This window comes from Coffea arabica, chromosome 8e (assembly GCF_036785885.1).
Source record: "Coffea arabica cultivar ET-39 chromosome 8e, Coffea Arabica ET-39 HiFi, whole genome shotgun sequence".
Taxonomy (NCBI): domain Eukaryota; kingdom Viridiplantae; phylum Streptophyta; class Magnoliopsida; order Gentianales; family Rubiaceae; genus Coffea; species Coffea arabica.
The window spans coordinates 12,710,766-12,726,091 of NC_092324.1; the positions used below are offsets into that span (position 1 = coordinate 12,710,766).

Here is a 15,326-nt window from a genome sequence, read left to right on the forward strand (position 1 = left end):
CATCAAGGCCAGAGTAAAGAATATATCTGAAGGGCATCAGAGATACCAATCAGAATTCGGCGGTACTACCCAAGCGGCGGAGTCTCTTGCTGCTGTTAACAACACAACATGGCGCTATAGCAGGGATGATGCACTTCTCGTGGAAGAAGCTGAACTAGTTGGCATTGACCACCCCAAACAACAGCTAATTTCTCAACTACTCGAGGGGGATGATTCCCAACTCAAAGTTGTTTCTGTGGTTGGCATGGGAGGACTCGGTAAAACTACCTTAGTCAAAAAAGTCCACGAAGATTTAGATATTAGAAGGCATTTCCCAGTTCGTGCCTTTGTAACTGTCTCTCAACCATGCAACTTCCAGGAGCTCCTGAAAGACTTGACTCGGCAGTTACACAATGATTTGAAGAAACCAGTTCCGAAATCGATTGAGGCAATGACTGCATTTCAGCTGAAACTATGTGTTAAAGATTTTCTTCAACAAGCTGGAAGGTATGCAATTGTGTTTGATGATGTATGGGATGTGGAATTCTGGAATGCGATTAGATTTGCACTGCCCGAAAATGGCTATGGCAATCGCGTCATGCTAACAACACGAAAAGCCGATGTAGCCTCTGCATCTTGCAACAAATCTCAAGATTATGTCTTCAAAATGGCGCCCCTGTCTTTCGAGGATTCATGGACCCTATTTTGCAGCAAGATCTTCAAAGGAAATGGTTGTCCTGCCCATCTAACAGACGTTGCAAAAGGTATATTGGGGAAATGTGAGGGATTGCCCCTTGCGGTTCTTGCAATCAGTGGGCTTTTGGCTTTGAAAGACTTGAATATTGCAGAGGAATGGTGGGAGATGGTTCGACGCAGCCTTGTGGGTGAATTAGAAGGCTCTGGTATGCTGGACAGGGTCAGAAAGATACTTTCTCTCAGTTACAATGATCTACCTTGCCATCTTAAGACCTGTTTGTTGTATTTAAGCATTTACCCAGAGGATTATGAAATTGGTTGTCATAGACTTGTTCAATTATGGTCAGCTGAAAGATTTGTAGGTAAGAGAGAAGGAATGACAACGAGAGATATAGGCTTCGATTACCTCAGAGAACTGGTCAATAGGAGCCTAATTCAAGTGACCCAAATTTTTTATGAAGGAATCCCCTACGCTTGTCGAATCCATGATCTAGTGCGAGAAGTTGTTCTTTCCAAGGCAAGGGAACAAAATATGATCGCAATTACTACTGGACAATGCACAAAGTGGCTATCTGAGAAGGTACGTCGTTTGGTAGTCCATAGTAGCAGCAACAACAACACCGAGCAGCACCAAGAAAGCCAATGTTATAGCTTTAACCACCTTCGATCCTTTATTACGATTGAATCCATGAATCCACTAATATCCAGAACCTTGTTATCTGAAGTTTTGAAGAGTAGCAGATTGTTAAAGGTTTTGGATTTGAGTGATGAAGAGACATTGGAGAAAATCCCAAATGAGGTTTTCAACTTGTATCATCTCAGGCATCTGAACCTATGTAGGACAGGGGTTAAAGCAGTCCCCAATTTCATAGGAAAGCTTCGAAATTTGGAGTATTTGGGTTTGCGTGAAACTCATGTCAAGGAATTACCCGTGGAAATTCTGAAGCTACAAAAGCTTGAGCATCTTATGGTATTAAAAAAAGTTGATGTTTCTGATGAAAGTTATGGATATCATGGGTTTAAAGCTCCATCAAAATTGGGAGGGCTTCTTGCACTACAATCATTAACAACCATAGATGCGAGTAGCGGATCCGTAATAGTTAAAGAGATAGGAGCATTGACTCAGTTAAAACGATTAGGGATTTCAAATCTGAGAAGAGAAGATGGAAAGGTGCTCTGCTCCTCCCTTGCCACCCTCACTAGACTTTGGGAATTAAACATTGCTTCAATTAGAAATGAAGGTGGTGATTATGAGGTAATGGATCTGAATCATCATGATCAACAACAACATTCTCTTTCATCTTCAATGCCTTCTACATTTCTCCAATCTCTTCGTATGCTAATATTGCATGGGCGCTTAGAAAAGATGCCGAAATGGATAGCTCATCTTCAAAGCTTGGTAAGAATAGTTTTGTGTTGGAGCCGTTTAAGGGTTGAAGAGGATCCGCTTGAACCCCTCCACCATTTGCCAAATTTGGTTACTATTCAATTTTGTGGATCTTACCAAGGAGAGGGGTTGTGTTTCAAGGCTGGAGGATTCCTGAAGTTAAAGAAATTGTACCTAGAGAAATTAGAGAAGTTAAAATGGCTGAAAGTGGAGGAGGGTGCATTACCCGGTCTCCAAGAACTTAGTCTGGATAGACTTCCATTGCTAGAGGAGTTACCTTTGGATATTCAACAGTTAAGGAATCTTCGAAAGCTGTATTTGTCTGAGTTGAGTTCTCAACTGATGGAGAAGTTAGAGAATCTAAATGAAGAGACTAAAGATTATAGAAACATTGCACACATTTCTGAAGTTGTCATTGAATTGTGGGCAGACGAGGGATGGAGACTGCACCGGCTGTGGGGGAAGAAGATGTAAATATTTCCTTCCTATTTCTTTTTTTTTTTTTTTTTTTGCACGTTTGTTTGTAACTTCTGAGTTTATAATTTGCTTTATCTTTTATCTTATTGTATAAATATTGTATTGCATAATCTTGTTTATATACGGTATTGCACTCTATATTTTTTTTTGCTTGTTTATTTTTTTTCTTTAATTGATTTAGCAAATAATTTAGAGGTTGCAGGTTAGAAGTGCCTTAGCATCTTGCACACAATTTCAATATACAATCTAAAACAACAGCCTAAAATTTTGGTACAAAATTAAAACATGAAGCTTATGTTTATACGCTAGTATGACTTAGAAATTGATTTCTCTTGTAATTAATAATATAGTAATTTTTGGACAAATAATGGTTGTATCGGTCCTTTATGCTCATCCATCTGTCCTTTTGGACAAATTAATATTCTCAAGTAAATTATTTTCAATCATGCCCACTTGTTACGTATGAATTAATATTATGTCAAGTAAAACAATTTCTTTTTCCATGCCCAATCCACCAAGGTTCATTTTTAAACCAAAAATATTGAAGTTGCTAAAATTGAGAACTTCTACATCACAGGCTATAATTTCTTCTTGTGATGACTACTGGTGTAATACATCACAATCTTGTTTTAATACTTACTACAATTTGTTGATGAATGCAGTCAATATTTGTAAGGCAACACAGAAGTATAAAAAAAAGCAAATAATAGTGCTTTGTTTGGAAAGCAATTTTTCTCCCAAAAAAATTTTAAATTTTTTGTTAATATATTTTTGAATCACCTTTTTATCTCACATGCATTAAATCATTACAACGCATTTTTATATAAAAATTCTAAAAAATAACAATCCAAATGAGACTTTTAGTGTCCTTAAAACACAAATACTTCTGGACATTATTTGGGATTGTCAAAGACCATGGCGTTACAACAAACTAACGTGTTGGTAGTGGAAGAGTCCTTGAACAACACAGAGAAATAGGAAAGCTCAGGTCTACTAATTATCGCCTCGGATTAATAATTTTGAAGTTTCGGGAAAGAATTGAGAGAGTACTCTAGAAACATATAGGCTCAAACTTTGTGCGGCTATTCTTTGCTTAGTCCTAAATCAATTCATTCCATAGCTGCAATTCGTGCCAGTGATTATTGGTGCAACTGATGGACAAGAAATCTTTGATCTGATAGAGAGCTCAAATTACTTCAATTACTGAAGGCCTGTTTAAACTTTCTTGCAGCTTTTGATGAAAAGCCATAAAATAGTCTATTTCCACGCTGCAAATGACATACACCTAAAGGAAAAGATTACAAGACATGACAAAGCATATCAGATGATGCTAATAGGAGATTTAGATGTACAGTCTGCCCTTCCCCGCAAACTATGCACAAGGCTACCCCTTAAATCTCAGTATCACCAAACAGAAAGCAAATGATTGCTGGTATCAATTACCAAAAGTAGGCTAAATGTTGACGTGCCATTTGAAGCTGCATCTGTGTAAGTGTGTGCAGAACTGTAGAGAGAGAGTGTCTGAGATTTATATTTTACAAGTCATGTAACTTGTAACAACTATCGAAACTACGTATTTATATCATATCTAACCAAATTCCGTGCATCCTATGCATCATAGGATGCTTTTCCCTGCAAATTCCTAGAAAGTTCTATGCAAACATAGGATGCTTTTCCATGCAAAACTTTCCGAGAAAAATTCTATGCAAACAACCCAAAGGGAAGAAGGTCAACCCAATACCAGGAAGGATTCACATGATTCAGATATTGCCGCATCATGGGTCTGATTCATGTGTCTCTATCCTTCAAGTTGACTAAACCAGTCTGTAATTGTTCTTGTGAGGACTCTAGTGTCGTTCAAAGAAATTGTCTTAAGACCTTGAGCAACAGCATCTACAGGCGTGTATATATCTCCCACTTGCCATCTAGGTTCCTGATCGTCCAACAAAACAAATTTCAGCATAAATGGAGAATAAAAAGAAGAAATTTAGTTAGAGAACAATCGTTGACCATGTCATTTTCTGAATCTTGATTGTTCTGATTACCGTGCCACTTTCCAATTTTTTACCAAAAGTAACTTAAAGATCATGCTAAGTAATACATACACAATTGGCACAAGATACAAGGCGCAGCACAACGTGTCAGCATAAATTCCCAGAAAGCAAAGGACTAAAGATTATGATACAAAAGGAGCACAAAGTTACTGCAGCAAACCTGTATGCAAGGTGTAATATGAGTTCCATTCAATATTATTTTCTGTAGTTTTCCACCAATAGATTCCACTCGAGGCTTCAGTGTCTCTTCAAGGAGATCAGTCTGATCAATTGCATCAACATTGAACTTGACCTGAAAAAAGAATCATATAGACTTAAAAGTGAACATTGAAGTTGGAGCAATTCAATCAATTCTGGTACTTGAATAACATGTTCAAACCAGTAATGTATGCTGAACATTGTATGACTTCTGGAAACAGTCAAGATTCTCAAAGGGCGTTGGCCTGAACTCTGAAATTCCTTCAGCAAGCTGAAGTAACATCCATTGAGGCAGATTGAGGATTAGAGAATGACCAGAAGACAGAAAGCAACAAAGCCATTTCACCATTTGACAGATAAATGATGGAGATATAGACATGTTCAGCCACAAAGGTGGCAGGATTTGTTTTCCAGGTTGGATAGGCATCATCATGTAAGTGGGATGTCACTTGATTAAAAACAGCTGGCAACTGATCAACAGACTTGTTGACTGGCAACTTCCGGATCGTAATTTGGAATCATGGTTCCAGCAGTATCGAGTAGTCCTTTCCATGCATCTGCTGTTTATTAGTATCAATGAAAGGAGAAGGCATTAGAATTAGAAAGACAACAAAAGCAATTATTCAACCTCATCAGCTATATGTCTTCAATCAAATGAAGCATAGTATCATACCTATGAAAAAAATCCAAATTTGATGTTAAAACCATTACTAGGATATTTTCATTACTACTTGAAGGCTTGCCTTGGTTTACAGAGATACCTTATATTTGGTAATTGTGAAACTTGAGGAGGATTTAATAAAAGTTTTAAAAATAATAATTTCAAGGTCTTGAATTGATTTCTGTTTCTTGTAAATCATAAAAAATGAAAAGACAAGTTAATTATATGTCACTCTTGTGCTCTATTGCTTGTTCAGGAATAATAAAGTACATGAAACATAGCCTGCCATAGTTTGCAGGTAAATATCTCTGTATTTCCTAAGACCCTAAAAACAATATTCTACTCCCTCAACACAAAATAGAAGAATGATGTTTTAGATGATCTAAAGCCTGACATCAAAACACTTCATGCATTAAGTTCCTCTTCTTGGTAAAGCCCAGTTTTCAAGCATCAATCTGCATCGCAGTGTTATAAAAGCTTTATGCACGATTTGCTTGATCAAGGATTAAACGAATACACTACTTGCTTCAGTGTCCATCACACTCATATCTTCAGGAATAAATGAGAAACAACATTATGTGGGTTGTGTGAAGGAAGGACTTGGGAGGACGTAGATTACAGCCTAGCATGTGCAGACTCCCCATCCCCCCCTCCCCCCAACACAATCAGAGATAGGGGGAGGGTGGGAAGCCTCTATGGTTCAGGAAAATAATTGGATTGCGATTTTCTGCAAAAAAAAAAAATTTACGTTTTCCATGAACACATTCCCAATCACCTTTTTACCTCACATACATCAAATCGCTACAGTACATTTTCCTACAAAAATTCCTAAAAATAGCAATCCAAACAGGGCCACACAACGAATTAACTGTTAGTAAACATTTGCAAAATTAAGAAAAAGAAACCAAATGCAAGAGTACAAATTCAAATATAGCTAATGATTCATTTTCGTTTTCATTTATTTAGTTTTGTACAAACCAAAAAAATTACTTTTTGTTGTTACTGCTACACTTGCTGTCTACAATGAAAATGCACATATTAACATTTGAAAGTTGCAATGAAGTGCACTCTCTGCAAACGTCAAATAACGTCTCTTTTTTTTTTAAGTGTAAGTGGAAGGGCTCGAATCCAGAATTTCTCACTTACTCTCCCTTTCCCTGAACCACCCAACCCATCCCTCCGCCTCCCCCTCCCCCTCCCCCCAAAAATCAAATAATGTCTCATTTTCCGTTCAATGCAGATATTGTTGTGGCCTCTTTCAAAGCATTAAAATGGAATCAAGACTAAAGAGCACTTGTATGCCTGGATAATCTTGTGTATGTTTCAAAGCTGCAGAAAATAACATTTGCAAGAAGATTCTCTTTTAGGATATCTAGAAGGAAATCAAGGGTAGAGACACTTCAACAAACTATAGTTCCAAATAATTGGTCTTCAGGAACCCAAAGAGTTGCACAGGACAGGGAATTAGTATAAGATTAAATCAAACTGGTGGTACCTATTCAAATTTTGTCCAATACGGTAAAGGTACTCATCCTCCATTACATTAACAGAAGGTTTGTTTTCTGAATAGAAGAGAAAATGAAAAAGGCAAATACACATTGTCAAGAATGTCACAACAGTCACATGAATTACTCAATTAAGTGCAGATAGAAAACTACACAACCATGTTGACTGCAGACTGTCGATTTGTGGATAATAAAGTTGGTACCTACAACTAGAAGCTTTGATTTGGCTACAAATTCATGACATCCACACAGTAGTAGCTCCACAAGTATTTGTGTCCACACAATTTGTAGGATACAATTTCTACAGCATGCCTTGCTAATTTCCAAAAAGCCCAAGACCTACCCCTCATTCTAGTGCTATCTATGACCATCACTAGAGCTTTTCTATATAAACCACCTTATAGGTAACCAGTTGTCTGCTCTGTTGTTTTAACACCCTTATACAGAACTTAACCCTAAAAAGTTAGACTATCTCAGAAAATAGTTCCAAATTATCACTGCAATTTACAATAGAGAAATAAAACAGAAACAGGAACATTCCCTACCACCCCATCCCTTCTCGCAGTCCACCAATACTCATCAGTCTACTACACAAATTCCTCCACCTAACCCAAACTGCAAGTTAGATCATGGGAAGGTGAGAGCAAAAATGACCTTCAAGAGTCCAAACAAAGCCATGCTGTTTCTCATCAAAGCTAATGTCAATGGTGATTATATTAACAACAGATAAATTGATTTGGCAATTTCTCAGTAGCCTGCTTTTGTAAAGAGCATACAACTAATCATGGGATTCAAAAGATTTCTATTAGACTAATGCAGCATTGATGTATAAGTAGATAAAGCAACATAACTAATGATGTTTAATTTTAAAGAAGCATTAAGAAAATTAAGAAACCTTTCGCTGTGGTCAACCTGAGGCATTTCCAGTGAATGAATATACTGGAGATGCTTCCATTATTGTAAGTACTTGACTGACAAGAGGTCCTAACTGCATCATAGCATAATACAACTTCAAAAATGAGGAATGTTACAAAAGCAATATTAGTTCTTTGAGAGGCAGTAGACAAAATATTTGTCACAGATTCTAAAGCAAGGGCTGAGAAAACTACAGCCCTACCAATTGAACGAGGATAGTAACAACTCATATAAGCATATTTACAATCAACTCCACCTTGGTATATAAGATTTAAAATAAAATTAAGGTTTAAAAACAAATGATAAAATTGATCCACCAAAGCTCAAGGTATAATATTTGTGCAATATCAAAATATAAATTAAACAAACAAAACAAATGTTTAGATCCAACTTTCCATATAATCCTCAATGTTGGTTGGCTCCAGTTAAGCCATCACCAAGATCAAGGATATGTTAACTATAATGTTGTTTACGTCGATTCCCTTTTATACTGAACTAATTTGTATTCTTGAATGAACAGAAGACTGATATGAGGAATAATAATTGGTGAACAGTTCAGTATAAGGACAAAATTACAACAACCACAAACGAACAAAAGTGCGTTAGTTGCTCTAAAAGCCATCAGCAAGCAGAAGCATAGGTGCTAAAATTCGAAGCAGAAAGATCTAGAAATGAAGTGTAAAGTGAGTAACATGTACAGACATACCATTTCCACAAATATATGCAATCACTGTGGACACTTTTTTAATTATAAACTGCGCATTACACTTTCTACTTCACTTTTTTTATTTTTTTCTTTTCCCTTTATTTTCTGAGTTGTTACCTTCAATATCATTTGTCCTGTTTCAATTATAAGTTTACACAATTTCTTGGACCCTGTAATATTACCAATTATTTCCTTTCCAAAAAAATCTTCACTGTACGTCAACTTCATGGCATAGCTGAAGCAATATATGTTACTTACAATCCACCCATTATACGAGCATATACTGTCTGAAATATTATAAAAAAATTTTCTTTGTTAGCTGACAGTCATAAGATGACGTTGATGTGATGGCACCTTTACATTGCTTTATGCATTAGCTTTTTCATGTTCGTGTTTAACATTTTACATCTTATACATATTCCAATGTAAAGGGAATAGCATGACAATTATGGAGATTTTGAGGATGATAGGCATGTGACCTGACACAACAGGTCATGTATACATCTTTCGACAACTAAGACGTTATTATCCATAGGATTATTGGAGGATTAGTAGAAATTCCACTTGAAAAAGGTAGTAAACTCATGCCATGGCATGATAATGAAAGCAATCTTAGTACCTAAAGAGACCTTCATCCACCAAGTACGCTCTCAGAAATGGCATCAGCTGGATACATGTAAAATATCTACAGGACATGACTTTTATATCACGCCGGGGGGGGGGGGGGTTAGGTCTTAGAGTGCAACGCTTCACCAGCATCTACACTCACAAATCGTAGAGTTCCCTGTTCATGAACTCAGACAAACTACATCAGCCAGTTGCATCACTATGATAGATCCTCAATAGAAACCACGATTCTTTTAAATTTGCCCTATATATTGGTTTGAAAATTCAGAGAGGCAATGAAAGAATAGGCTGTTTGCCTGGTGAAATTTGAGCACAAATTAGATTTAAGAAGTAGAGGTTACATAGAGATTAGCAGAGGTAAAGGGCTAAAGAAAGGAAGGAAGAAAAGATGACTACTAAGACTTCACAGGTAAGAGCCTAAGAGGGGTTTCATTCTGAATCTTTCTTGATTCAAACTCACTCTCATTTACAAAAAACTAACGCAAGCTATTCAAAGAGTCTAACACAGCAACCTAAAAGCTTTCTCTTCTACAAAAAAAACAGCCATTCAAGAGTAGAGTCAATAACAATTGTTGTCCACTACAATAGTAGCTATGTTGGATGACCATTGAACTCCCAACCATGGGTGTTATTTGAAAGTCCACCCATGCCTGCCCATTGGACTTCCAATCAGGCCTTACCCTGAGACATCCACTATTAGTTTCAAGTACAGTATCATTATCAGGCAGCCAACTACTTACCAACAAATGTTGCAGCAACAAGCTCAACAGTTGCACACTGAAAATTGGCAAATGAACCACAATCTGAATCTTAAATCAATTCCAGAGCTAAAAGATTGTGAAACTGAAGTTTTTTTTTTTCCTTCGATATATTGATGTCTTTCATGTCCCGCGTCACACTAGCTAAGCCGTGGCTACAATTATTTGATCTACCCCAGAGCACCATTACCTGTTTGGCATAGTATGCAGCAGCTCTTATGTCACATGGTCGGAACTAAGACGGAAACAAAATGCCCTATATACAAATCAAAAAGGATGATTCTACAAACTACTCTTATTATCCATATTAAAAGTGATATATATGAAAGCATACCCAAATCTAACCAAATTTGTCAGATACCACTGAAACGAATCAATTTGCAGGATTCAACTAGGGTGCAGGTGCAACACAACTTCTGCACTCATGAGTCGCTGCCATCCTATGCATGAACTCATACAGACTATTTCAGCAAGTGGCATAACACAGATGCATCCTGACTCACTAAACATTATTTTGAACTACTCAATCTATCCATAGAAGTCCATTCCCAGCTTCACATATCCATAGAAGTCGTTATGAGCTAGCCAGGAAGAATTGTAATCGCCAAAGGTTTTTGGGCTCTTGAAGGGTGGCCTCAAAGAGTTCATGGCCACAACTGTATAAGAAAAGGAAATCCCCATCCAAGTTCCTTGGAAGCCAGTAAAAGCCAGAACTAGGAAAATGAAAAAAACTAAAGCATAAACTGCAAATTTTTCCTTCCCCAAGAGCATTGCATGAATAGCCCACGTTATGGCAGTTAGAGATGAAAGGGGTAAAAAGGGTAATTTTCTTTCTTTCATTTTTTGAGCAAAGGAATTAGGGTAAGTACTGTAAATACTTAAATAAAGAAAGACCTTTACCATTGAAATAAATAAAACTGATAGAGATAAATTGCAAAAATCCACTAAGGTTTATAGGAGACGTGGAAAGGATGCGTCGAATGCCCAAGCATTGATTTGGCATTCTTTTGATGACCAGGAACCAACTTGGGAGTTGGTTTGAATTCTATGGAGTTTATTTTCTGATTATTGCCGGCAGGGGTATTTTAGTAATTTGAATTAGCTGCAGGAATTTTATGTTTATGGTAATTTTCTATTTGATTAGGCCTTGTTTGGATTGCCGGTTTCCGTCGAAAAATTACGTCGTTTTTCGTGATCACATTTCCCTATTACCTTTTTCCCTCACATACATCAAATCGCTACAGTAATTTTTCCATGAAAAATCACGGAAAATGCAATCCAAACACAACCTTAGCTTTCTAGCTTTCTAGCTTTCTACTAGAATTCTATTCTAGTTAGGAGTCCTAATTAGGATTGGAATGAGCTTCGCTCTAAGGTCTATAAATAACCACCTTTCCACAAAGAAAAGTCAGTTTTTGGTCATTAACAAAATTTCCTGCAGACTTAACATCTTCCTTAGGGCTGTGTGATACATCCCAACTTTAGGTGTGAGGCCTAAAGATTCCTAGGAGTGATTCCTGGAATTACCAATCAGTTTTCACCTTCTTAAGCATATTCTGACATCCTATTCCAAGTTGCTATTATAAGTTCGGTGACATCCAACACCTAAGCTTTTCTATAAAGCTGTTGTGCCTACCAAGTTTTCGTGCTGCGTCAAAAACATAGCAAACATCCAATTTAATAAAGATTTATTGCTCAACTTCAACAGCAAAAAAGGTTAAAAACCACCTTTTTTTATTTTTGGATAGTCAGGATAACAGCTAAGCCCCTTAAATTGGTATTGGAATAGAATTACCTGCCCAAAGTATGGTACTGCCTCTGACGCTGGCCTGTTGTTGTATGATATTATTTCATTTGCCTTCATTGGGAGACAAGTATAACCTTCATTAAGTCAAAAGCACTAAACACCAAACTAAGGAGCATTTTTACACATTAAAGCTGCAAATGCGTAACTTTTTAGTTATATTTTTCTTGTCTTAATTAAGTTCAATTTTGGTTAAGCAGTTATGAAACTTTGGAAGAAAGAAGCAACCTTGGGTATCTTCTCACAAAAATAACTTCCCGTAAGCACTTGTAGAAGTGCACCATTGCTGCAATTATAGTTAAACCAAATAATGTCAAAGATAGTATCGTGAAAAGAATGAAATAAAAGTTAGATAAATTAGATAGCATTTTAGGCATGGTTATCTATAATGAAGTCTCATCGGAATGAAACTTAAGAGTACTAGCGAGGTTTTTAACCCTGAAGTATTCTTCATCACCCTCACCATTTCAAAGTAAGCGTTCCCAGCATTTTTGTTAATCCAATCAGTCACAAGTTCGTCCAATCTATCCAAGCTTAACTCGATCATCTTACATTCAAAAACAATTCATTGGACAACTATCCCATGTTCAGCTCCAAAACAGCTTTACTGAACCTCTAGTATGATAAAATGAATGTTGCTATGATGGTTAGGAGCTCCAATACACATTGATGTAAAGATTCCTCAAGAAAAAAAAGGACATGCCTAGCATCCTCAGGACAAAGTATATCATTGAGCATACAAACTAAATTAGACAACACAATTAAGGCTTTATGAAGTTTAATTTGTGATCATTAATGCTCAATTAACCTCCACTCACCTATGGCCAGCCGAGTAAAGTGGAAGATCAACAATATCATCAGGTGAAATGTCATATTCTGGCAATCCAGACCCCAAAATCAAATCCAAGCCAGCATGAAACCTCTCATAAATCTGCCTAGTAACTTTTTCATGATCAAACGTCACGTTATATGGCACCGAGATAATGAAATAGCCTTCATTTGCCAGTTCCTCAAGCAAATAGCTGCCATCACAACAAAAACAACTAATCAAACAAAACAGATCATAAGACTTTATTAGCATTTTAGTTTACAGTAGAAAAAATTGAAATAACAACCCTCTGTTCTGTAGTAAACATCACAGTTTGAATTTCAATCAAGTAGACCTTGTTTTTCCAGAGCAATGTTTCCTTCTTCTTTTCAGCAAGTTAAAAAAATTACTTCACCCACAGAAAAAAATCTTCCAAAAAAAATTAACACTACAAGCAAATTTATTTTAGTTTCTGTGTTTCAAGAATTAACTCAAGGATTAATCTAATATAGTGTGTTAAAACTATAGTTGGACAAGCAAGTAGCCAAATATATTAATCCAGAAATTAAATTAAAATGTTCCATCGCAGAAATCTAACAGCACTTCATCAAAATAGCAACAAAAAAAAAGAAAGACATGAAAATTATCAACTATAATAGTCAAGTTTGAGACAGAGATATTAACGACAGGTGAATATACATAAGTAAATTGCTGATTGACCTGTAAGCAACTTCAGGGACAGCTCCAACAAAAGCACCTCCCAAAAATTTAATAATGGCTTTGGGTTTTCTCCCTCTTGGAGGAGGAATGGCCAAACAAGACTCAAGCCTGTGGTAAATTCTACCATTATGATTCACAAAAGAAGTGTTGTTGAAGCTATTGGGTTTAACCATTTCCATTTGGCTCCGGCAAATTGTCATTTTTGAGGGTCTTTTGCAATTCTCAGTGGGGAAAACCCCTCTGGAGAGATAATTGAGAAAAGGGCTTTCTTTAAATTTGTTGATTCTTGGAAAGTTGTTGAGAATAGAAGTGGTGCCCGCCACTGTGGCCATGGCCGGCCTTCTTCCCTCAGAGCTTCTAGTTGGGAGTCGGGAGGGGAAATTTGGAGCTAAAAGTGTGAAGCGCGGCAGGCAGTACGTGGCATTCTAATTGCGCCTCCTTTGTGTCAGCTACATTTCCTATTTAGATTACGAGTCTCCGTTTTAGTGGATTTTGTGCATTTGTTTGGTGATAATTGAGTAATTGTCTAATTTCTCCTCTCTTTTTTTTGCCTTGCATGCAATTTATGTCTGAGTCTTTTTTTTCGTCAAAAATCATTTGCACTGTATTGGTGTAGTTAGGGATGGCAACGCGCGGACACCCGTCCCGCGAGGATAGAAATGGAGCGGGGGCGGGGGCAAAAAATTTACCCTCGCCTTAAAACGGGGCGGGAGATGGGGCAACATACATCCGTCCCATCCCCTGCCCCGTTCCCCGCATAAAAAATTATATATACAAAATATATATATTATACACAAAAGTAACAAAACCCTACTTCTTCGTTCCTTCCTTCTTAGCCACTGCCGTCCCTTATTATCCCCTCAGTTCCTCCTTCGTTCCCTTCTATTTTGGAGTGGTCTATTGTACTCATTGATAATTCAAACCGCAGATCTGTTTGATTTGGAATCTTATCCTTTTAACCTAAACTACAGTTGGCATTTTTATTCTGATTGATTGCATGTGATCTTGGCAGTGGATCTATGGAATTTGTGGTTCCCCCAGCAGACCCAGCATCCTTTTTCCCAAATTCCGTGCGTTTTACTGCTGCAAGCACATTTAGTGACTTGAAGGTTGGCTTTCGCTTCATGTTCTGTGTCTTAACATATGAAGATGATATTTAAAGAGGACACGTATGAAAAAAGGTTATACTGCCTCCTCGGAGATCTATAGCATCTCCTGAATTAATTTTTGGGTGCATTACAAACTCTAACTTCTAATACTCTGTAAATACCCACCCATCTATATTTTGCCTAGTAATGCCCTTGAAGATATATTCTGTGCTTAGACACCTAGAAGGTTCATAAATCTAGTGTTTTATAATCCACTCCTGCATCATATACCCAGAATTTGAGGCTTCTCTACTTGTTTAGACTGACCATTTTGTTGAGTAGTATTTGTTTCCTGAGTATATGCAATCGTAAACATATTGCAGGTTGCCAATATTTTGCCACTGGGAGGTGGACCCGCTCCTAAATTTTCTCAGAGAACACTGCTAACTACAGAGACTTACCAAGTGGGTTGATCAAATTGATGCCGTATCTGTGATGGTCCAAAAACTCATCTGCCAATACTTTCAGAAAATTTTTGTGCTCTGAATTCAGAAAGCAATTGTCTGTATGCTTTCCTCGCGGGGACCGCGGGGGAAACGGAGTGGGGGCGGGGGCGGGGTGGGGATGGGGGGCAAGGGACGGGGGATCCACCCCGCCCCATTGCCATCCCTAGGTGTAGTAATCATTTATGTAAGCATGTACAATTAAGAGACTACTGGTTGTAAAATTTATATGTATCTCTATTTTAAGATGCACAGGAAATTATACTTTGTATATAAGATTGGATAAATTTTCTTTTATCCCTTGAAGTTTGATAATTTACCGCATAAGCCTTCTATAGATTAAAAATCTATATATAACTCCTTCATGTTTTTGGGTTAAAATGTCACTATTACTTTTTCCATTAAAACAAATGGTCAATAGTAAAAAATCAAAATCAAAC

General features: G+C 37.1%; 1 protein-coding gene and 1 long non-coding RNA gene across 2 annotated transcripts in view; one reads left to right on the forward strand and one right to left on the reverse strand.

The window, feature by feature from the left end:
• The window catches only part of LOC113706697 (uncharacterized), a 33,657-nt gene extending 19,978 nt beyond the window's left edge, over nt 1–13,679 (reverse strand). Inside the window, exon 1 of the mRNA XM_072061259.1 lies at nt 13,296–13,679. Within this exon, the coding sequence (XP_071917360.1) occupies nt 13,296–13,627 (332 nt within the window). The 5' untranslated portion in view covers nt 13,628–13,679. The remainder of the gene's footprint in view (nt 1–13,295) is intronic.
• A 236-nt stretch (nt 13,680–13,915) lies between these two features.
• LOC140013053 (uncharacterized) lies at nt 13,916–14,915 on the forward strand. Its single transcript, XR_011820121.1, has 2 exons — nt 13,916–14,404; nt 14,767–14,915. It is a non-coding gene; the product is annotated as an uncharacterized lncRNA (long non-coding RNA).
• Nucleotides 14,916–15,326: the final 411 nt, after the last annotated feature.